Raw genomic sequence first — 25,219 nt, 5'->3', positions numbered from 1 at the left:
ACTTTAATAGCCATTCATAATCTGATAGAGTGTTTTAGTATCACTGATATTCCCCAAATGGATACATTTAAGCAATGTAATTCCCCAGTATCTAGCATAGACTCTGACACATATTAGGTGCGCAATAGATGCTTATTAAGTTGAATTTAGGTCAGATGTGTTGATGTTAAAGCTCCCAGCTTATTGCACTTGCTATGATCTATTATCATGGTGGGGTAGTTACCAATTAAAAACATGTATCGTAAAGGGCTTATATCATTATTAAGGTAAAAAATAAATCACTCCTGACAAGCAAGATAATGTTTTTATTCCCACAAAAAGAGATCATCCTTGTCCTCTGATGAGCACAGTGCTCACTTGGAGTAAACTAGTCACCCATGGGGAGCTAATTACCTTTTCCAAAGAACTGGGGTACCATGTAATGTCTTCGAAAAGGTAATTTAGTGAATGATGCCCTTTTATCTTGGAAGAGTTAATATGCCACTTTTAGAAACTCCAGTGACTGGATTGTCTACCACAATGGAGGGAGGAGCACACACTTGCCAGGAAACCAGCTGTCTTTGATTTCCCTGTTGGAAGACTTAAGAGCTTCATTTTCATTTTAAACCTAGTGGTTTCTTTGAGAACTGGTTGTATGCCATAAGCCATTTTAGATTTGAAGAGTGATGAGGAGAATTTTCTCCTTAGGCAGAAGAACTCCGGAGGAAGACCTTGAGCTTCTGATAGGGGTTGTTTTGGGTTCAGGTTAGGAGAGTATTGCTTCTCAGGGAGGGAGGTTGTTTGTTTTTTAGTTACAGAAGAACAATCCTTGTCCAGTCATGACTCTGCTATATTTGGGGACCCAGAAGAAATGCATGGTTTAGAAAACATAGTTATAGTCCTTGATCAGCCATTACCTGACTGTGTTTTTAGTTCAGTCACTTAGCAGTTGTGCACTTCCATTTCCTCATCTAATATCTGAAGTTATTTCCCAATGCTGACCATTTCTAGTAATGATTAACTCTACATTGCTGACTAGTGTGGGGCAACTCAGTTTATTTTATTTTATTTTATTTATTTATTTATTTATTTTTTTGAGACGGAGTCTCGCTGTCTCCCAGGCTGGAGTGCAGTGGTGTGATCTCGGCTCACTGCAAGCTCCGTCTCCCGGGTTCACGCCATTCTCCCGCCTCAACCTCCCGAGTAGCTGGGACTACAGGCGTGCACCACCTACGCCCAGCTAATTTTTTTTTTGTATTTTTAGTAGAGATGGGGTTTCACCGTATTAGCCAGGATGGTCTCGAACTCCTGACCTTGTGATCCGCCCACCTCGGCCTCCCAAAGTATTGGGATTACAGGCGTGAGCCACCGCGCCTGGCGCAACTCAGTTTAAACATAATCAAATGCCTGGACTGGTCTTTGTCTAATCTGTTTCTTTTTAAGGCATTGTCCCTTTTTTTTTTTTTTTTTTTAATCTGGAGATAGGGGCTCTGATTCTGAGTCAAGTCAGCATTGTGTTATGGTGGTGAAAAGGTAAGCTCATAATATCAATGCTCTGCTGAAGAGTTGCTGCCACTGACAACATCATTAGCCTCCTTGTAATAGGACCCAGGGAAGGGATTGGGACTGTGTAGGAACTGTTTTACAGAGTAGGAAAGAAAGAGTGGAACATGCAAGGATATAACTTCTTATAGACAAACATGGCTGTGCAAAAGAATCCTCATTCCTGTCCTTAAACAATTAGTGCCATGGGGTTTGCATATCATCTAACTGAAAAGGAGAAATTAGAAAATAGACAACCTAGACATATACTCATATAGGAAGCACTCAGAAAATTTTGGTTGGATTAATTAGATTCAAATAGTACCAGTTCCTTGTGTAAACTTAGTGGAACAAATGGCCAACGAATTAGAAGCCTGAGGGGGCAGTTCCAGCATATTTATTTCGTTGCCAAGGCAACACCAGGTGTTTGTGACTACATGGGAGAATGAAAAGAACGGGCAGCCTAGTGGTTGCTCAGGTGAGCGCAGGTACACAGACCAGGAAGTATCTCTCCTCCTAACCTCTCTTTATGTATGCATGAAGGCTAATTGTTCAAGTCCAGGGGAAACTGGTGAGGTATGTGAAGTTTTTGTTGGACCTTCAGCTTTCTTCATCCCCCAATATTTTCAGGGTCATAGGACCTTATCTTTCAAATTCTTTTCCCCTATTAAAACAGGAAATTAGCTGGGATCATTTACATTTTGACTAAATAAACTTACAACAATATGCTAACTTTCTATTTTAAACTCTTTAATTTTAGTATAGAAAGAATATTTTTATCTTAATTCATTAAAAGAACTTTTAAGCAGTAGGAGGCAAGCAAGGGTGATGTTGTGGGTAGAGTCTGCACGGGGGCCATTCTGCAGGTTCAGGCAATTATACCACAGCTGAGAAGAATCTACTTTAATTGTTTGGGAATGCTCAAGGAGCTGGAGCAAAAGGGGTGAAGAAAATTTTCTTTCGGAGGTGGGAACACAGGTATTTGGTTTCTTATTATTTACATTGTATATTTTATATATAGCATATATATATATATATATATGCTTATTTCTTGGACATATTTCACAATAAGATAAGAAAAAAAGTACCAGTAGTAATTTCCTCTTCCCTTAGTGTCCCCTCTTTAAACATCATCTTTACTAGAGTGATAGCCTACAGGTTCCCCGAGGGATTGATTGCCTCACAGCTGCTAAGTATACAGAGGCACCTTTTGGCATTGCTGACTTCTCCTATGGAAAGCCCCGGGCTCCGGAGTCACCTCTGTTTCCTGGCTTTCCGGTAGGACTACCTAACCCTTGTTAAAAAACAAAAAAACAAAAAACACCCCTTTTCCTTTCCTACCTCTAGTCCTCTGCTTTAAAATTCCCAGGGTTCATTCTTACTGTGTAATATCCTGCCCTGAGTTTTCTTCTTCCTTCCCTGTGGTAATCCTGTTGTTCCCTCTAGACAAGTAGTCCTCATCCTCCTGGCCCCCAATTTCCACTGCATCAGAGACACCGGGACTTGGGGTCAGGTCTGGGGAGAAGCAGCAGCTGGACATGTTGCTCAAGCACCTCTCAGATAATGGGGGTGAGGGCAATAGCAAAGAGTTGGAACCAACCCAAATGTCCAACAACGATAGACTGGATTAAGAAAATGTGGCACATATACACCATGGAATACTATGCAGCCATAAAAAATGATGAGTTCGTGTCCTTTGTAGGGACATGGATGAAACTGGAAAACATCATTCTCAGTAAACTATCGCAAGGACAAAAAACCAAACACCGCATGTTCTCACTCATAGGTGGGAATTGAACAATGAGAACTCATGGACACAGGAAGGGGAACATCACACTCCGGGGACTGTTGTGGGGTGGGGGGAGGGGGGAGGGACAGCATTAGGAGATACACCTAATGCTAAATGACGAGTTAATGGGTGCAGGAAATCAACATGGCACATGGATACATATGTAACAAAACTGCACATTGTGCACATGTACCCTAAAACCCTAAAGTATAATAAAAAAAAAAAGAAAAAAAAAATAAATAAAAAATAAATACCCATCAAAAGAAAAAAAAAAAAAAAAAGATAATGGGGGTGAGGGTAAGAGGGAAAATTGGGGGGCCTCTAGGGGTGTAATACAGGAAAGTCTGCCCTGGAACACAGGGATAGGTTGAGACAATGAAACCTGAGTGTGGGGAGAATCAGATTCAAGACTTTTGTTTCTTAATTTGTGTGTATTGATGATTAGTTTAGCTATTTTCCTGGCCGGAATGCGTGGTACCTGACACTTATTAGATGGCAAAAATTATTTGTTGAATAAATGATCCTGGAATGGTGTGAGGGAAATGCAATATCGACTTTGACTTTAGGTACCAGAAAAGTGAGAGAGGAATCAAATGGTTTTCCATGTAAAAGTAAAAATCATATTGATGTGAGCTGCTTATGTAATCATCACGAAGCAATTACCATGAAGCAGTTATATGTAAAATAAAATACTTTCAAATGAACTTTAAGTTCTATTTTGTAACAGTAGTAAATTCTACTAGTGTCAGGTAGGCTGTATCAAGGTGTGGAAAGGGAGGTTACTGGTCATCTAATCTTATTGTTGCTGGTTAAATTCTTCACACAAATTATAGACCAAATTGTCACTTAGCATAGCTTATGGACAGGATGCCCACCACCTTCTATGGGATCCCATTTCTTCTAAAATGTCGTTATATCACACTGAAACCATCCCCCTTCTGGCTTATCCTTGATGTCCCACAAAGCAAGTCTTCAACCTTTATTGCTTGACAGGTCCTCACATGTTTAAAGATAGCTTTTCTGGTCCCCCTTCTTTATTAAATTCTGTGAAACAATAAGGGGCTGTGGTCATAGGCACTAAAGTTCCCCAAGTCATCAAAAAACTTGTTTAGGCTGAGTGTGGTGGCTCACGCCTGTAATCCCAGCACTTCATGAGGCCGAGCCAGGTCGATCACTTGAGGTCAGGAGCTCCAGACCAGCCTGGCCAACATGGTGAAACCCCATCTCTACTAAAAATACAAAAATTAGCCAGGCATGGTGGTGTGCACCTGTAATCACAGCTGCTTGTGAGGCTGAGGCAGGAGAATCACTTGAACTCAGGAGGCGTAGGTTGCAGTGAGCTGAGATCGTGCTACTGCACTCCAGCCTGGGAGACAAAGTGAGACTTCATCTCAAAAACAGAAAAAAAAAAAACAAAAAAAAACTTGTTTAGTCATCTTTATTAAATAGAAGACAGATTTTATCCATAAAGAGCATCAGAGTGTTCATACACCTTTTCCTATACCAGACATTTAGAGCAAGTTATTCTTTTAAATCAGTATTTCTCAGGCCCTGGGAATGGGGCTTAGGAATCCCATTTAATAGTTTGAGAACAATTGTTTCAACTGCTTCACCTGTCCAGGGGAATTAAATATGATTGATGCTAACCTCAGGAATGGGTCACATCTGGAAAGCAATGTTGAGCCTTTCTGGCCTCTCAGCCAATGGCCTTGGAACAACGTCTTTTACTGACTGAATATTAACATTATTCCTCATTAGCTCTCTTATTCTCATTTATAAGCTTTCTTCTCCCTTCTTTTTCTTAAGTCATCGATTTCTCAGTTCTAGTTACATCTCCCTCTGCAGCCCACAACTGGAATTCTTTCAGCCTCCATATCCTCAGCCCTCAAGTTGCCACTCATGTGGGTAGTTATTTGCTTCCAACATTCAAGTTTTATGAGACTATTCCTACACTCAGTCCTTTAAATTGCATTGCCTTTCAACCTTTGTTTATTTTTTCTAAAACTTTACTTATATACAAATGTTCAAAATCCATTTATAACCTGTTGCTGCATCTGGTTATTTTCATGGATTATGTTCCCTTTCAATCCTTTGACACATACCTACCTAATATTTTAGTACTTATGATCAAAAACATAGATGGCATTTTGTATTTTGTTTTGCATTTTGCTTCTGTTTATTTTCCATATCCGTATATATGTTCATATGCATAGTTTTAATGACTATGGTATTTGTTTATAGCTTTCTCTGATTTTTAAATATTACCTGTTTATTTTAAAAATTGTTAAATATAAACATATTTATTCACTCAAAATATATTTGAATGTCTGATTCTATAGATGCTCGCCCAGAGTTAAGCACTATTAAGATTTAATGTATCTCTCTGTGTGTGTGTGTGTGTGTGTGTGTGTGTGTGTGTGTAGATGAGAGAGACAGAAAATTATTTTAAAGAATGTTTTGTATATAACAAGTCTCCTAAGTGAAAACACAACAAATGAAAGTCTTTCACTTACTGCAACGTTGTCCAATATGGTAGCCACCAGCACCATGTGGCTATTTACATTTAAGTTAGATAAAATCAATAGTTCTCTTCCTCAGTCACAATAGCCACATTTTAAGTGCTCAAAACCCACATGTGGCTTGTGGCTATTATATTGGATATCGTCGCAAAAAGCTTTATTGGACAGTGCTGACTCAGCATTCTAGGCTAAAAAGATACAGAATAAAGTTGCCCTGCTTCTTGCTGAGTTTCATGGGCCCACATTCTGTGCTTTAGCTGTGGAATAGAACAATGGATGTGGACAGTGAGTGTCCCTGAAGGCCGTTGAAGGAATGCATGTAAGTAGGAACTTGGCCTAGTCCTGAGATTTCTATCTAGATTTTAAAGTAAAAACATTTTTAATGGAATAGGATGGGGAAGAAGAAGAAAGTCTTAACTACCAAGAGAATAGAATGAGAGGGGTGTGTAGTTTAGGTCTGATATTTCTGTGCGTGCTATACACCACTACTAGAATCCATGCTTCGGTGATTTTCCATCAGTGGTAACCAAAGAAGGCTTTTTCTCTAAGGTTTTAATGTATCTGTATGTAAATGTTTGGGCTGTGGCTTGGTCATTTAGAGTGGGTATATGAGAGATGTGGTAAGGAGTGCAAGAGGAGAGAAACTATGACTTGAAGTAAACGTATGTGTATGCAACACACACACATACATGCACACTAAGACATTCTCCAGCGATGTCATAGCTGTTTCAGGAGAACAAGTGTCTTACCACTTACAGCTTCTCCAGTGCCTGATCTGAAATTAGCCTCACTTTCTCCCCAGGGCATCCTTAGTTCCCTGCAGATCTCAAAACCGGTTATACATCAATACTCTGTGGACCTGGTCAGATGTGCTGCTACATTAATTATAATGCAGATCATGGTTGTGGATTCTGTATGCAGATGTGCATGGAAAGCCTGCAGATGTGCACAAAGAAAAAGCTGTTGAAAGGGCTTAAATACATTGCATTGGTGCCAGGCTTATTTATCACAGGCTAGTTACTGAGAATGCTGATGGATTTATTTCATGACCTGTGTGGTGTAAAGTAGGCAACGAGGAGAGACTAAATTGAGTTGGTAGAAAAAAATATATACATATACCTCCTATCCCACCCCAACTTCCCCCACCAAAAAAAAAAAAAAAAAAAAAAGACAGAGTAGGTTTATATAAAGTTTTGAAATTTCAAATGATGACTTAAAGGTAAGCAATTTAATTTTACTTTGGAGACTTGCAGTAATTTTATTTATTTATTTATTTATTTATTTTTCTTTGAGACAGGGTCTCACTCTGTCTCCCAGGCTGGAGTGCAGTGGTGTGATCTCGCCTCACTGCAACTTCTGCCTCCTGGGTTCAAGTGATTCTCCTGCCTCAGCCTCCCGAGTATCTGGGATTACAGGCATGTGCCACTATACCTGGCTAATTTTTGGATTTTTAGTAGAGCCAGGGTTTCACTATGTTGGCCAGGGTGGTCTCGAACCCCTGACCTCAAGTGATCCACCTGCTTCAGCCTCCCAAAGTGCTGGGATTACAGGAGGCGTGAGCCACCACACCTGGCCTTTTTTTTTTTTTGACTTGCAATAATTTTAAAAACTGAGATTTAGAATGATAACCTGGTATCTTAGTTGCTGGCAATATTGGAAAATCACACAAACTCATTATTGCCTTGGTTTATGGTGTTGACCACGAGAGGCTATTATAGTAACCACTAATTTTTTAAATTATAAAATACTTCAAACATATTCAAATGTAGAAAAAATAGTACAATGAACTACCATATATCCATCACTTAGATTCAATAATTGTCAAGATTGTATCCTATTTACTTAATTCATTCTTTTTCCCATTTTAAAAAATCTGTTGTAGTATATTAAAGCATATCTCAGACATTATAAATATTTTAATAAACATCTTCAAAAATATGGACAAATATGCCATTTGCACCCAATAAAATAAATGATATATTTTTAGTATTTAATCCATAACCAAATTTATTTGACTATCTCAAAAATGTCTTTAGAATTAGTTTGAGTCAGGTCCAAACAAGGTCCATACAACAGAGTTGTCTTAAGACTTTTTTTCTTTTTTAGACAATTCAGTGACATTCATAAACTTCTAGAGTTGGGCAACTATCATCATAATCCAGTTTCAGAACATTACCATTACCCTTCAAAATTTCCTCCAGCCCATTTTCAGTCAATCCCTGCTCCCACTTTCAGCCTCAGGCAGCCACTGATCTTCTTTCTATTTGTATAAATTTTACGTTCTGGACATTTCATAGATTATGTCTTTTAAAATCTAGCATAGTTTCCTCCTCTCTTCCCACTTCCTCCTGTCATGTACTTATTGTTCTGTAGAATGCCCTGTTTTCTGAACTTTTTTGTTCACTTCTTTCTGGTGTCATTTAACTTTTTCCTTTATCCCCTTCTCCTCCACATTTCTTTTAAATGGAGTTAGGTACAGAAGAGCACCATCCAATAAAACTTTTGCAATGATGGAAATGTTCTGTATACGCACTATCTAATGACTACATGTGGCTTTTGGGTACTTGAAATGTGGCTATTGTGATGAAGAAGCTGATTTTTTTATTTTACTTTTTAAATTTAAATATCTACATGGGCCATAGTAACTGTTAGATACTGAAGCCTCTACAGGCTTAATCAGAATTAGGCCCAATGTTTTTGGGCATGAATATTTCATAGATTCACATCAGGAAGCATGTAATGTTTGCTTTTCCTACTTCCAGGGATCTAATGTTGAAGTGGTAACAGCTTGATCTCCATTGTAATAATTCCCCATCAACATTTTACAATGGAATATTATTCGGCCTTAAAAAGAAGGAAATTCTGACACATGCTACAACATAGATGAACCTTGAGTACATTTTGCTGTATGAAATAGGTCATCTCAAAAGTACAAATACTGTATGATTCCCCTTACATTAAGTACCTGGAGCAGTCAAATTTATAGAGACAGAAAGTGGATTAGTGATTGCCAGGGTTGGTAGGCGGAGAATCGGGAGTTATTGTTTAATGGGTGAGTTTCAATTTTGCAAGAGAAAAGAGTTTGTGGACGGCTGCCATTGAACTGTATGCTTAAAAATACATAAGGTGGTAAGTTTTATTTTATGCATTTTTTTTTTTTTTTTTTTTTTTTTTTTTTTTTTTTGAGACGGAGTCTTGCTCTGTCACCCAGGCTGGAGTGCAGTGGCGCAGTCTCGGCTCACTGCAAGCTCCGCCTCCCAGGTTCACGCCATTCTCCTGCCTCAGCCTCTCCGAGTAGCTGGGACTACAGGCGCCCGCCACCGCGTCCGGCTAATTTTTTGTATTTTTAGTAGAGACGGGGTTTCACTGTGGTCTCGATCTCCTGACCTCGTGATCCGCCCGCCTCGGCCTCCCAAAGTGCTGGGATTACAAGCGTGAGCCACTGCGCCCGGCATTTTATGCATATTTTACCACATAAAAAAGTAGTTCCATAAAGTTTCATGTGGGCAAAAGCCTGATTGGAGTACATTTAAGTGAGAATGGAAGGAGTAGAATTGGAGAATATAAATATAGGCAATTATTTGAAAACTTCAAATATATACAAAGTCAGCAAAAAGTATTTTAAAATCCACTTATATGCTACTTAAAGATAAGCATATACTTTAAAGTTATTTTATATGTTTTCCACATGTATGTGTATATTATTGAAGAAATTTACATTTAAAAAATCCATAGGGAGTCTTTCCCCCTCTTCATTATCCTGAGACACCTTAAATGTATTTAAATCACACTTATCTTTGAATGCCATATCTGGAAGAATCATACAGAGGATCTAGATTAAACTAGAGGAAGACACAGGGTCCAGAGGTTGTGTTTACTCAAGGTAAGTAGTGGTAGACCTGGCAGAACGCCTATCCAATTTGATGTTCTTATCACTGCACCCAGCTGCTTCTAGTAACCCTCTTGCAAACTCGTTCTACCTCTTGCTTTCCCTGTATCTTTCAGTGTCCTCATTATTCATCTAGCTACCAGGCTTAAAATATGGAAATAGTCATTAATTTCTATTCTCCCTTCTTCTTCTGTCTCACATCTAATAACTTAAGTCCTGTGGAAGTTTTCTTTGTAGCATCTATCACACCTTCCTCTATTTCTTCATTTTAGTGATGCTGCAATTGATCAGTGGGTTCAAGTGTTGATAGCCTTACCTTCATTGTTCAGTTCCATATCAACTTTTTATCTAATAATAGTTCGATCTAATATCTAATAATAGTTTGATAATATTACTCTTATCCTAATTCAGAGCCTTATTGTTTCTTGCTCATCCTCCTGAGCTTTTTGCTTTTCTCTCCATGTGTACTACTGCTTGGTTTGTCTTCTTAATCTATCCTTTTAATCCTGTTTGTGTCTTACTCAAAAACTTCTCCATGGCCATCCCACAGAAGTCACAGTTTGGTAGTATGTGACTTGCAAACTTATTTTGAGTTACTGGCAAAGTGCTTTTTTTTTTTTTCCTTTTTAATTAAATGCTTTGGGGCAAGGCATGACCTCACCCCAGGCTGCATGATATCCCACTGCTTTTTTTTAAACTTTCTTTTCTTTTTCTTTTCTTTTCTTTCTGACAGGGTCTCACTCTGCCATGTAGGCTGGAATGCAGTGGCACAATCATGGCTTGGTGCAGCCTCAAACTCCTAGTCTCAAGTGCTCATCCCTCCTCAGCCTCCTGAGTAGCTGGGACTACTGGTGTGTGCTACCACACCTGGATAATTTTTCATTGTTTGTAGAGACAGGGTGTCGCTGTGTTGCTCAGGCTGGTCTCGAACTCCTGGCCTCAAGTGATCCTCCATCCTTTGCCTCCGAAAGTGCTGGGATTGCAGCCACCACACCCAGCCTCTATTACATTTATCTAGCTCGGTCACTCCAGTCATTTACACTTCCTGTTTGTTCCTGTATCCATTTGAGTTGGCCATCTTTCCTGATATGTAGCATGGTGTTCAATGCACCAAATAATGTCTGCACTCTATTTTCCCAACTTTGTTTCCTCCCCTGTAGGAAGCCTTTTTTTCTTTTCTTATCCTACCTCTCCTTTTTTCACCTCTTACCCTCATCCCAACACCTTGCAATCAGCTTATCAGACACCTTATGACCAGTTTCTGGCTCCATGTGTTAAATGAATGGATGGATGAGTTTTTCTGGCACTAGTTAGGCTCATATAATATCTGACTTCGAGGAACTCATAGACTATGCAAAAGATTGGTGTGTAAACAGCTAATTTTGATAGCAGATAAAAAAGGGTAGTTGTGAAGAGAGGTGAATTCTGCTTGGAAGGTATGAAAGGCAAATTCTGCTTGGGAGGGCCACATCTTCTAGCTTTCCCTAACTGCTCCAAATCACTGACTTCTTTCTTTGTTCTTTGACCGTACCATTTCTTAACATATACACACACACCTTTTTTTCGTTCTTTATATTTCCCAAATTAGATGCCAGTCTTCTTGAGAACAGTAATCACATTTGTATTTTATTTACCTATATCCTTCCCTGCTTATGATAGGTTCTCAAGTTTTTGTTTAAAGTCTATCAGTCAAAGTTTTTTTTACCTATCATATTGTTTTAAGCACAAAGGGCTTATTGGACAGATAATGGAGACTCACAGAAATGAGTCTGTGAGGCCCAAGGAACAGGCTTAGAAAATGGGCAGGAACCACGAGGGCCCTAGAGACTAGGCAGCCTTAACAATCTGGCCAGCCAGCTGCTGTGTCTGTGGATACTGCCAGCCTCATGCATTCCTCCATCAATCAGTCCTATCTGAGCCTTTGTCTTTGGGTCATTCTTCCAAACTCCAGAGTTCTAAGCAGCTCTGCCCTTCAGGGAGTACAGAAACAAAGGATATGTCCCTTTTGGTCCCGTAGAGCAAAGCCTCTCACAAGACTATACACAAAATGGATTCCTCTAAATAGGAAGAGGATTTTATACTGGGCAACTTCCACCACACGCCACCCCCAGAGGGAAACAGCAACAAAATACCCACTACTAATGAATAAAGAGCGTATGTAACTCCTGCTTTGGGAAATCTGGCAGAGAAGTGATTTATGGCAAGGATCCTTGGGCATGTGGAGTGGTAGGGAGAAGAAGGTCAGTGGTGAAGGCTTTGAGAATTTAGGGCAGACAACAGTAAGGAGCAGACAGAATGTGTGCTAACACAGCAGAAGCAGAAAACTGTCCAGGTCAGACGAGGATCCCAAGGACAATCTTCATCATTTTATTTAGGGCTGGTTCAATCAGTAGCATTTTTGGCAGCTCATTAGGAGGTAAGAGTTGACTCATCAATTTGGAGAGGGTAGAATGGTTAAGAATTAAAATATAAAAGAGTCTATAGTAGAAAGCCTTCCTCCCACCTCTGCCCCCATACTAAAATTCTCCTTCTTAACAGGTAGTCATTGTTATGTTTCCTGTGTATCCTAGAGATTTTTAAAAAATGCATTAAGAACCAATTTGATTATATGTTCTTTCCCCTTTTAGTGCACAAATGGTAACATTCTGTTTCCCTGTTCTGTACACTACTTTTTTCATATAGTGTACATTGGAGAGATTTCTACCTCAGTACCTAAAGAGCTTTCTCATTTTTTTTTACAGTTATGTGGTATTTCATGTATGGATGTAATATAATCACTTGAGTCCCCTATTGGTGATCATTTAGGTTGGTTTTGGTCTTTTCCTATTATAATTACACTGTAGTGAATAATGAACATTTATCATTTCATGTGCCTGAATATATGCATTGGATAATTTCTAGAAGTAGCCTTGCTAGATCAAAGACTTTTCCATTTTTAATTTTATAGATAATGTCAAAACATCCTCCACAAGGGCTTAACAAGCCCCAATAGCAATTTATGAGAATGCCAGTTTGCTTAAGACTGAGGATGACTTTTAAAGATTGAGCCTTGAAAGACTGTATTTCCAGAGGTCATTTCTTAGTTCATTACTAGAAAAGTTTCTCTGAGCATGTAAAGCACCAGAACTAGCTGAGAAAGAAATCAAGAAGGCAATTCCATTTACAATAGCTAAAAACAAAACAAAACAAAAGCAGGAATAAATTTAACCAAGGTGGTGAAAGACCTTTACAGGGTAAAACTACAAAATACTGATGAAAGAAATGGATGAGGATATAAACAAGTGGAAAGACATCCCACAGTTATGGATTGGAAGAATTAATATAATTAAAATAACCATACTGCCTAAAGAAATCTTCAGATTCAATGCAATCCGTATCAAAATAGCAATGTCATTTTTCACGGAAATAGAAAAAAATATCCTAAAATTCATATGGAACCAGAAAAGAGCCTGAATAGCCAAAGCAATCCTGAGGAACAAAGAACAAAGCTGGAGCCATCACACTACCTGACTCAAAAATATATTGCAAAGCTCTGTTAACCAAAACAGCATGGTATTGGTATAAAAACAGACATATACACCAATGTAACAGAATAGAGAATCCAGAAATAAATCCACATATTTATAACCAACTAATTTTTGACAAGGGTGCCAGGAACATACACTGGGGAAGGGACACCCTCTTCAATAAATGGTACTAAGAAAATTGGATATCCACATGCAGAAGAATCAAACTGGACCCCTGTTTCTTATTATATACAAAAGTCAACTCAAGATGGATTAAAGACTTAAACATAAGGCCTAAAACTATAAAACTACTAGAAGAAAACACCTCAGGACATTGGTCTAGGCAAAGATTTTATAGCTAAGACTTCAAAAGCGCAGACAACTAAAACATGGACAAATAGAACTATATTAAACTGTTATGAAAAGCTTCTGCCTAGCAACAGAAACAATCAACAGTGAAGAGACAACCTGTTGGATGGGATAAAATATTTGCAAACTATGCATCTGAGAAGAGACTAATGTCCACACATACAAGGAACTCAAACAACTCAATAGTAAAAACCAAAAACCATATAATCCCCATTGAAAAGTGGGCCAAGGACATGAATAGACATTTCTCAAAAGAAGTCATACAAATGTCCAACAGGTACATGAAAAAATGCTCAACATCATTAATCATCAGGGAAATGCAAATGAAAACCACAATGAGATATCATCTTACCCAGTTAGAATGGCTGTTATTAAAAAGACAAGGGCTGGACGCAGTAGTTCATGCCTGTAATCCCAGCACTTTGGGAGGCCAAGGCGGGTGGATCACGACGTCAGGAGATCGAGACCATCCTGGCTAACTTGGTGAAATCCCCTCTCTACTAAAAATACAAAAATTAGCCGGGCATGGTGGCAGACGCCTGTAGTCCCAGCTACTTGGGAGGCTGAGGCAGGAGAATGGCGTGAACCCAGGGGGCGGAGCTTGCAGGAGTCGAGATTGAGCCACTGCACTCCAGCCTGGGCCACACAGCGAGACTCCGCCTCAAAAAAAAAAAAAAAGACAAAAAAATAACAGATGCTGGTGAGGATGCAAAGAAAAGGGAACTCTTATAGATGATTGGTGGGAATATAAGTTAGTACAACCACTATGGGAAACAGTGTGGCGATTTCTCAAACAAACAAACAAACAAACAAAAAACTAAAAGTAGAACTACCATAAAATCCAGAAATTCTACTACTGGGCATTTTTTTTTTTTTTTTGAGACAGAGTCTTGCTGTCGCCCAGGCTGGAGTGCGGTGACACGATCTCGGCTCACTGCAGGCTCCGCCCCCCGGGGTTCACGCCATTCTCCTGCCTCAGCCTCTCGAGTACCTGGGACTACAAGCACCCGCCACCTCGCCCGGCTAATTTTTTGTATTTTTAGTAGAGATGGGGTTTCACTGTGTTAGCCAGGATGGTCTCACTACTGGGCATTTATCCAAAGGAAATGAAATCACTATATCAAAGGAATACCTGCACTTGCATGTTTATTGCTGCACTATTTATAATAGCAAAGATATGGAATCAACCTAAATATCCATCAAAGGATGAATAGACAAAGAAAATGTGCTATATGTACACAATGGAATACTATTTGATCATAGAAAAAAAATCATGTCATTTGCAGCAGCATGGATGGATCTAGAGGTCATGATGTTAAGTGAAATAAGCCAGGTACTGAAAGACAAGTATCACACATTCTCACTCATATGTGGGAGCTAATAAAACCAATCTCATGGATATAAAGAGTAGAATGGGCCGGGCATGGTGGCTCATGCCTGTAATCTGAGCCCTTTGGGAGGCCAAGGCAGGTGGATCACCTAGGGTTGGGAGTTCGAGACCAGCCTGACCAGCATAGAGAAACCCCGTCTCTACCAAAAATACAAAATTAGTCAGGCATGGTGGCGCATGCCTGGAATCCCAGCTACTTGGGAGGCTGAGGCAGAAGAATCGCTTGAATCCATGAGGTGGAGGTTGCAGTGAGCCGAGATCATGCCATTGCACTCCAGCCTGGGCAACAAGAGAGAAACTCCATCTAAAAAAAAAAAAAAAGAGTAGAATGATAGATACCAGAGGATGGGAAGGGTGGGGATGAAGAGAGGTTGGTTAACGGGTACAAATATACAGTTAGATAGAAAGAATAAGTTGTAATGTTTGATAACAGAGTAGGGTGACTGTAGCTAATGACAATGTTTTGTATATTTCAAAATAGCTATAAAGAGGACTTGAAATGTTCCCAGAACATAGAAACGGTAAATACTTGAGGTAATGGATTCAAATACCCTGACTTGATCATGACACATTCTATGCATGTGACAAAATATCGCATGTGCTACATAAATATGTACAAATACTATGTATCAACAAAAAATAATTAAAAAGTTTTTTTAAAAGATTCAGCCTTGACGTTTATGAATAGGAAAAGGAGCTGGGGAAGAATTACTTTTCATTTTATTTCCATTCTGTGTCTCTGAGGGAGGCACCAGGTAAGGAGAGATGAGCTATTGGGTGGTGAACTTGAAATGAGGGTGCAGCTACATTTAGAAAAGTAGCTTCATATTGAAGAAGCAGAGACTTTCCCTCCCACATCCTTAGGTGCCAAACCCTTAGTCAAATTGTAGTGAAGGTTTTCTACCGTGCATCTTCAAGCTAGTTTTCTCACTCTCTAACCTCCTTGCAGTCTAAGTACTTCATTTATAAACAATACATTTAAAATTAATGTTATTTATAGTTTCTCTGCTTTGCTGACATCCTTGCAACTCTTTCTAATGAAGATTTTGAGAAAATACTATGCTATTATCCCTCTAGGAAGTCAGAAGGAAAGCAATGGACTGATTCCCAGTAGCTGAAATAAAATGATTTTCATCTTTCAGGCCCACTTTAGTTTGGGGTTCATCTCAGGTAGGTATATCTCGACAAAATAAAAATTTAATAAAGGGTCAAGTTTTTACTCTAAAATTTTTCTTCTGATGATTTAAAAAACTATTTCAGGCAATAGTACTATTCCCACCAATAGTACTATTCCCCACACTTTATTATTTTATTAGTTTCATGTTTCAATTTTAACCTTCAGTTATAATTCCTTTGGTTTCAAGAGAAACATTTCCCATGAACTTCCAGAACTCTAGTGTTTGAATTTTTCTTGAACACCTTTTCTTACTATGATCTTCTTGAACTTACTCTGACTTAGATGATGACTAGATACACACTGTTTATGGCCTTACACACACACACACACACACACACACACACATACACACACATACAGAGTTAGATAATATAATTTTAATTATGTGAATTTTTTTTTTTTTTTTGAGACGGTGTCTCACTTTGCCACCCAGGCTGGAGTGCAGTGGCGTGATCTCGGCTCACTGCAAACTCCGCCCTCCGAGTTCAAGCGATTCTCTTGCCTCAGCCTCCTGAGTAGTTGGGATTACAGGCGCCTGCCACTGCCCCCGGCTAATTTTTGTATTTTTAGTAGAGATGGGGTTTCACCATCTTGTCCAGGCTGGTCTTGAGCTCCTGACCTTGTGATCCCCCCGCCTCTGCCTCCCAAAGTGCTGGGATTATAGGCGTGAGCCACTGTGCCCAGCCTCAACTATGTAAAATTTTTACATAGTAAAAATTTTTTTAGATATACAGCTCTGAGTTTCGACAAATGTACATAGCCATGTAACTACCACCACAATCAATATATAGGATATTTTTATCACCTCCAAAAATCCCCTTATGCCTTTTTGTAGTCAATCCCTTCTCCCTGCTTTCAACCCCTGGTCTATTTATTGTTTCTAAATGTTTCGTCTTTTCCAGAATAACAAATAAGTGAGATCATTCAATATGTGGTCTGTGAGTTTAGCTTCTTCCACTTAGCATGAATGTTTTAAGATTCATCCAAGTTGTAGCATGTGTCAGTTTTTTCTTGCTCAGTGGTATTCCATTGTATGAATGTACCAAGGCTATTATTTTTAGTGTGTGATTCTGAAGAGTAATTTGAGTATATTGGTAAGGCTTGAGTGTATAGATCAGTAATTTCAATTAATCCATGGTCAAACCCATGTTTGACCTATGAAAGTTTAGTAGTACATTCTGGCACAGGGGTTTTAAATTTTCTTTAGGAATAGGCCATGTAGAAGACATCACTTTAGCTATATCTGGAGGCATGAGGAAGGAGAATGCCATGATCCACAAGAGAATGTTACAGAATAATATGTGACCATAACCACAAAACTTGGTTTCTCGATGAACTTGTCTTACTCTTTTCTATGTTATCTTTCCTCTCCAGTGCCATTCTGGGCCCTTGACAGTTATTTGCTGAGTAAGCAGAATCATCCCAAAATGCAATCAGATTGTGGCTTTAACATATCTTGCTCCTAAAGCATAATGCGTTTAAAACCACTGTGTACTTTATTGGATTGTGTGTTCTCCATGCCACCACCTCCCACCACCAACAAATAGCTGTAAAGAAAGGGCTAGCCTCTTACATTAGCATTTTCTTCTTTTCATCACCAAATGCTAAAGACCCTTTTTATTCTTCACCTCTTTTCCCACCATGGGACCCTGTATATTGTAATATTTTACCTATCATATAGCATTTATTGACTAAATAATCTCCTCATTTGGAAAATCAGTCAAGGATATCTTGCTAGCTAGCTGTCTGTGTAGCTATCTATGTATCTGATATTAAGAGCTTCCAGGCAGGGCATGGTGACTCATGCCTGTAATCCCAGCACTTTGGGAGGCCGAGGCAGGCGGATCACCTGAGGTCAGGAGTTCAAGACCAGCCTGGCCAAAATGGTGAAATCCCATCTCTACTAAAAATACAAAATTAGCCAGGCTTGATGGTGGACGCCTGTAATCCCAACTACTCAGGAGGCTGAGGCAGGAGAATCACTTGAACCCCAGAGGCGGAGGTTGCAGTGAGCCGTGATAGCGCCACTGTATTCCAGCCTGGGCGAGAAAGAGAGACTCCATCCCAAAAAAAAAAAAAAAAAAAAAAGCTTCCGATTAGCAAGAGATAACCATTGTAAATGCATGGAGTAGACATAATTCTATCAATAGAAAAGAAACTTATGTTTTAGTTAACCTCATTAAAGGAACATCTGCAACTGGTTTTAGGCTTTTTAGAAATATTAGTAATAGCTTGAAGTGCCTCAAGCTATTCCTAATATTTCTAATATTAGTAATTGCATATCTCTAAAGGTCTAAACACTTCAAGTTTGAAATTACTGTATTTTCTTTTGTCAGGAATGCCTGATCTAAATATTAGCCAAATGCTATGAGAATCTTGACTTATGATTTCCTTGACTTTGGCTTCCTTGACTTGTGGCTTCCTTAAGGCCGTAGCAATTTAAAATACTTCAGGACAGACTTTGGCTTTATGTTTTAGCTCTCAGCAGCAGCGTTAACATTGAACCATAATTGTCTGTGCAAATCTAGGTTGAGCCTATGAACAAGCAAAAAATACTACATCAGACTGTACTTTTCTATTGTTAATGTCAGACAACTCAACTCAAGCTAAGTTACAAAAAAAAAAAAAAAAAAAGGAAACTTACTGATTCACATAACTTCAAAGGCCAACTTGTCTTCAGGCATTACTTGATTGGAGCTCAAGTGTTGTTCACTGAGCCTAGTTCTTCCTTCTTTGTCTGTCACCTCTGACTTCTGCTGTTTGTGTTCTGTTCTCAGGCGGGGACTTCTCTGTGGTTCTAGGATGGCTGAAGCAGCTCCTGTCTGCATCTTTTCAGGTTTAAGTCTAGTGGAAAAGAGAGAGGCTTTTCCCCAAGATTCCCAACAGGAATTCCATTGACTCTCATTGGCTCTGACTGAGATATGTGGTCATCTTGTACAAGGGAGTAGTATGTCCAGGGAAATGATGGACTGATTGTTTAGGCTCAGGCCAATAAACCCAGGTCTGAAGCTCTATCCAAAGCATATGGACTGATAACTGGAGAGGGACAATTTTGATATTGTTATCCAAGGTAGATGGAATAGAAGTATGATAGCCCAGTACCAACTGTCTAGACACTAGCATTTAACCTGTGCTTGTTATTTTCTATTTGCTAGGCCATGTGCTAGATACTATTACAAATGTAGTTTCCTTTAATTTTATTCCCACAATGTCTCTTTGAGATAGTTTCTTCTCTCTCTGTTTTACAATTGAGGAGATTATCTGAGAGGTTAAGTCACTGCCTAATTTCATTTCAGTGGTAATTGCTGGGACCAGGATTCTAACTAAAGTCTTTCTGAATCCAAATGTGGCATATTTCCCATCACCTCCTCTCTGATGTTCAAAAAACACTCTGAATGACAGTTGCAGAATCACTAGAAAATGATTTTAACCTCTCTAAGTTAAATTATTTTGAAACATTCATCTGGATGTGTTTGAAAAATAATGTTACATTATTTTAAGCTTATTCTTTGTGTAGGTTCGTATGGGGTACATTCATTCATTCATTCAATAAATATTTGTTGAGTGCCTATATATGAGTCAGGTACCACCCTTGGAACTAAGGATAAAGCAGTGAACAAAACAAGTCTATTTCAAGGAGCCTACATTCTAGTATAGACAAAATACATGAAGAGGTATATAATATCGGGTGATCATGAGATTTCCCTTTACTTTAGATTACTGAAGGGGCTCAAGCCCTCATAGGTATTTGCTGCTGTAGGCAGAACTGTGAAATTTCATCCACAGTTTGCCTAATCACGACTCTGATGAAACTACTTACTGAGGGCCAAACTCAGATCAGGGCCAGAAACAAGGTAGAGAACTAAATAAAGAAACTATATCAGTCAAACTGTAAAGAAAGCTAAATGAGTTAAACACTCATTAATATTCAAAGTACATTTTCCTCAATTTTCTGGATTGTTTTTAAAGAGTTCTTCTCCACTTTCCCCTCAGCCATTACCTTCCCTCCCTATACAAAGAATTATAGGCTTATTAGAGCAGTGGTTCTCAAAGAGTGGTCTGCAGACATCTGTGGGTCCCCTTTCAAGAGATACAGGAGGTTAAAACCATTTTTTTGTCTTTGTTTTCTTTTTCTTCTTCTTCTTTTTTTTTTTTTTGACGGAATCTCACTCTGTCACCCAGGCTAAATTACAGTGGCACAATCACGGCTCACTGAAGCCTCAACCTCCTAGGCTCAAGCCATCCTTCCGCCTTTAGACTCCCAAGTAGCTGGGACTACAGGTGTGCACTACTATGCCTGGCTACATTTTTTGTATTTTTTTGTAGAAATGGGGTTTCGCCATGTTGCCCAGGCTGGTCTCGAACTCCTGAGCTCAAGCAATCCACCCCCTTGGCCTCCCTCCCAAAGTGCTAGGATTACAACATGAGCCACTTTGCCTGGCTAAAACCATTTTCATAATAAGACAAGATGTTATCTACCTTTTTCACTGTGTTGACATTTGCCGTGATGGTGCAAAAGCAATGGTAGATGAAACTGCTCATGTTTTAGAGTGAATCAATACAGATGGCACAAAACTGTGCTAGTTGTTGTATTTCTGCTTGCAGTAGAAAAAGAAGCCAGGTGTAGTGGTGCCTGTAACGCCAGCTACTTGGGAGGCTGAAGCAGGAGGATAGCTTGAGCCAAGAGTTCAAGACCAGCCTGGGCAGCATAGCAAGACTCCATTTCAATTTAGAAAAAGTTTAAGAACATTTTTGATGAAGCACTGAAAAAAAAAGTCTCAAAGTAATAGTAATAATTTTTTTCCCAAGTTGGAAACTGCTTCTACTTAAAAAAGAATTCAGCCAGGCGTGGAGGCTCACACCTGTAATCCCAGCACTTTGGGATCAAGAGATTGAGACCATCCTGGCCAACATGGTGAAACCCCGTCTCTACTAAAAACACAAAAATTAGCTGGGGGTGGTGGCACACACCTGTAGTCTCAGCTACTCAGGAGGCTGAGGCAGGAGAGTCACTTGAACCTAGGAGGCAGAGGTTGCAGTGAGCCAAGATCACACCACTGCACTCTAGCTTGGCAACAGAACGAGACTCTGTCTCAAAAAAACTTCTACATTTTAGATCAGGATTAAATGTTATATTATTGTAAAGACAGGCAAAATTAAGGATGGTCTTACAGTGGTAAAATGGGGTCATTTTGGCTTTTATGAGACTGAATGATGGAATTTGACCAATAGGTTATGGCATTAAGCCCACAGCCGGTACTTAGAAAACAACAGAGGTAACAATTAAGAAACTTCTGGATTCTCAAATTTCATAAAATAGCATCATATTGCTCAGGACCACTGGCATTTAAAGAAAAAAATAAACATTCCACAAAACTGTCCATTTTCTAGTTAAACTGATGTTCCATAACTATATCTGAAAAGCTAAGTTGTAATTTTGAGGACACCATGGATGAAAGAGAAAAAAATTACTACCACTAGTAACAGATGTGAAATTACATTAGATAAATATAATCATTAGTTTCAGTCTCACTCTGGTTAATTTGTTTGTGGAAATGTGCAACCCATTATTCATTAGATAATTTTTCACACATTGATTAGAAAGCCATGTCGAATTGTGACCCTGCACATTTGGGCTTACCTATCTTGCAATGAAGTATACCACTTACAATAGTGGAAATGGGGGACAAAATGTTTATCTCAAGCTGATTTTGTGCCAATAAATAAAGTAAATCAATAGCCAGTGAAGTGTGAACAACATTTCTCTGCTGTATAATATGGTTTTGGGGGCAATTTGACATGCTACAAGGGGAAACAAGGGTCTTGAACAGAAAGGTAATAAAAGCAAATCATGCTGGTAACTGTTATTGAAGTCTTGTATTTTTCTATACTTGGGCAGCTTTAAGATGTGAAAAATAATGCACATAAAATTATAAAAATATTGAGGCAACTCTCCCCCATATTTATAAACATTCTTTCTTATAGTTGAACTTGATTTTATTGGTCATGCACTCTATACCTGTGACAAATCTTTTCTATTTTCTATTTGATCTAATTTAGTACACAAATTCAAATACCTTTAAAGAATTTATAGCAAATGAAGCACAAAGACCTTAAATTTCAAATAGATTTTGTTAGCAGTCAGTAAGATCTCATCTGAATTTTACTTTTCAATATTCAGATAGCTACTTACAGTAATCAGAAACCTCTCAAATTAAAAAATGTTTTCTCTCCTCTGTAAAAAGCTTCGGGGATAAACCCTTATTTCCTCATCTTTCACCTTTCTTACTATTTCAGACCCTGCAGAACCATAGATGTCTTCTTTATCCAAGCCCATGAATCTATTTTCTAATGCTCTGAAGGAGAATAGTGATATAAATGCATTTATAAAGTGTATCTTCTTGTCAGTTGGAACCTCAGATGTTGTCTTTTAAATTAAGATGAAAGTAACACATTTTTCCTCATAATGCAGGCTGCATTCAAATAATTAATGGTTAATTAAAAACAGCTTTTTTTTCCTGTAGCTCAGACAGTGAAGGGCTCTGTTATGTTGCCATAGAAAGGAGAAGGTTGGGCTGTTTGGTTTCTAGAAGGAGGCTTCTAGCCTGTTGATCTAAAATCATAGCCAGGGAAACCTGCAGATTCAAAGAAGAAATGGTTACTGGTGTCATAGAAACAGTATTTTGCTGCCCAAGCATGTTATTTCCTTGATAAATTCTGTATACCATTGTTAGAAACTTTAGCAATCATGGATCACAGACATTTGTATAATGTATGCCAAGATGCATTTAATTATTTATTTTCTTTTTTAAATTTATTTTTTATTTATATATATATATTTTTTCATTATACTTTAAGTTCTAGGGTACATGTGCACAACGTGCAGGTTTGTTACATATGCATACATGTGCCATGTTGGTGTGCTGCACCCATTAACTCGTCATTTACATTAGGTATATCTCCTAATGCTGTCCCTCCCCCCTCCCCCCACCCCACAACAGGCCAAGGTGTGTGATGTTCCCCTTCCTCTGTCCAAGTGTTCTCATTGTTCAATTCCCACCTATGAGTGAGAACATGCCATGTTTGGTTTTTTGTCCTTGCAATAGTTTGCTGAGAATGATGGTTTCCAGCTTCATCCATGTCCCTGCAAAGGACATGAACTCATCATTTATTTTCAATGATTTGATTTATGTGAAGAGTCCTGAAAATTATATCTATCTATGTATCTATCATCTATCTATCTACATATCTATCTCTTATTTTGAGGTAATCCTCCCCCCTTTTTTATTTGGACAGGACTTCAGTCTACTATAGATTAATTTTAAAAATCTAGATTTAAGCAGATTTAATATAACTTATGAATAAAATAGAAATTGTTAGCTCTAATTGTCTGTTTGAATGCCAATTAGCAGGAGTATAAGCACTTATGAAATCTAACATAAAAGAGAGACCATGGGTGAAATAGAATGAGCATTAGACTGAAAATCAGATCTGTATTCTAGGCCTTGCTCCATCACTTAAGTCATGTAATCTTTCTGTTCTTGGTAGGCTAGGTGCGTCCTAAGTCTCTTTCAGCTTTAATATTCTATGCCTATAATATTTTTATAAACTAGCACCATATTATACATGGACGAATGAACTTTTTGACTCAGATAATAGTTTATTTTTATAACTGCTTTGTTTACATTTACAATATTATAAACATTTTCTTGTGTTCTTATGTATTATATTATTTATAATGACTATCATATTCCATTATATGGATTTACTGTAATTCATTTAATCATTCTCCTGTTGCTGGACACAATCAAAGCTACCATCATCTCTCTTTTGTAATGCTGCCATAGTTTATTACTTGGTTTCCCCTTTTCCACTCTTGCTGCTTATAGTCTATAATTTCTGTAACCAAATAAATCTCACTCTCTTTCCCTCTCTCTCTCTCTCTCTCTCTCTGTCTCTGCCTCTGTCACTCATGGCAATTCAGATACAACATTCCTCTGCTGAAAACTCTCCAAAGGCCCTGATCATCCTTAGAGTAAAATACAAAGTCATTATGTGGCCTACAGAGCATTGTGTAATCTGGCACCTGCCTACCTCTGAAACCTTATTTCTAATACTCTCTGTCTCACTGTACTCTACCCACTGTTATCATGGCTGTTTTTCAACTCTCTGAGCATGTGCCCACCTCAGGGCTTTTGCTCCTGGTGTTTCATCTGCCTGGGACTCTCTTTCTGATATTCATGTGATTTGTTCTTTCAATTCCTTTGGGTCTCTTACCTGGGAATGTGGGTCATGACAGTTAGTTTATTGCTAGCAATGTGATTTATGGTGAACACCTGTTTTTGTTCACCTGTGGCCCTGGCCATACCACATTAGTTTGAACTGTGAGATGGAGGGACTGGAAACTGATTAGCTAAGGTAAATCACAAGTGTTCTCCATGCCTATGTGACTGACTCTCCAATAAAAACACTGGACACCAAGGCTCAGGTGAGCTTCTCTGGTTTTTCTCATGTTAGCAGTACTTTGCATGCATTGAAAACATCATTGCTGGGAGAATTAAGTGGTGTTATTCCAACTACACTGAAAGAGGAATCCTGGTTTCCTCTTTTCCAAACTGAAAGATTGATCCTGGTTTCTCCTGGACACCTCTGTTGCCCTTTTCTTTTGCTGATTTTACTTTGTATACTTTTGCAGTCATGAACTGTAGTGGTGAGTATAACAGCTTTTCCAAGTTTTGAGTTCTTCTAAGGAATTATCAAACCTGAGGGCAGTCTGGAGATCTGCCAACACAAATAATAAGTCCACAGGGAGAGAAATTTGAATAATAATAAATTCTTGACTATCTAAAACAAGGCAAGAAAGAAAAATAAGGCTGGGCACGGTGGCTCACTCCTGTAATCCCAGCACTTTGGGAGGCTGAGGTGGGCGAATCACAAGGTCAGGAGATCAAGACCATCCTGGCTAACACGGTGAAACCCCGTCTCTACTAAAAATACAAAAAAAATTTAGCCGGGCGTGGTGGTGGGCGCCTGTAGTCCCAGCTACTCAGGAGGCTGAG

General features: G+C 38.8%; 1 protein-coding gene across 1 annotated transcript in view; it reads left to right on the top strand.

Moving 5' to 3' along the window:
• The first annotated feature begins 1,980 nt into the window (after window positions 1–1,980).
• Window positions 1,981–25,219, top strand: part of WDR41 (WD repeat domain 41) — a 191,218-nt gene continuing 167,979 nt past the window's right edge. The window contains exon 1 of the mRNA XM_055232611.2: window positions 1,981–2,097. Coding sequence (XP_055088586.1) covers window positions 2,059–2,097 — 39 coding nt within the window. The 5' untranslated portion in view covers window positions 1,981–2,058. The remainder of the gene's footprint in view (window positions 2,098–25,219) is intronic.

Source organism: Symphalangus syndactylus, chromosome 11 (genome assembly GCF_028878055.3).
Source record: "Symphalangus syndactylus isolate Jambi chromosome 11, NHGRI_mSymSyn1-v2.1_pri, whole genome shotgun sequence".
NCBI classification, from domain to species: Eukaryota; Metazoa; Chordata; class Mammalia; order Primates; family Hylobatidae; genus Symphalangus; species Symphalangus syndactylus.
This window is presented reverse-complemented; position numbering and strand designations above follow the sequence as displayed.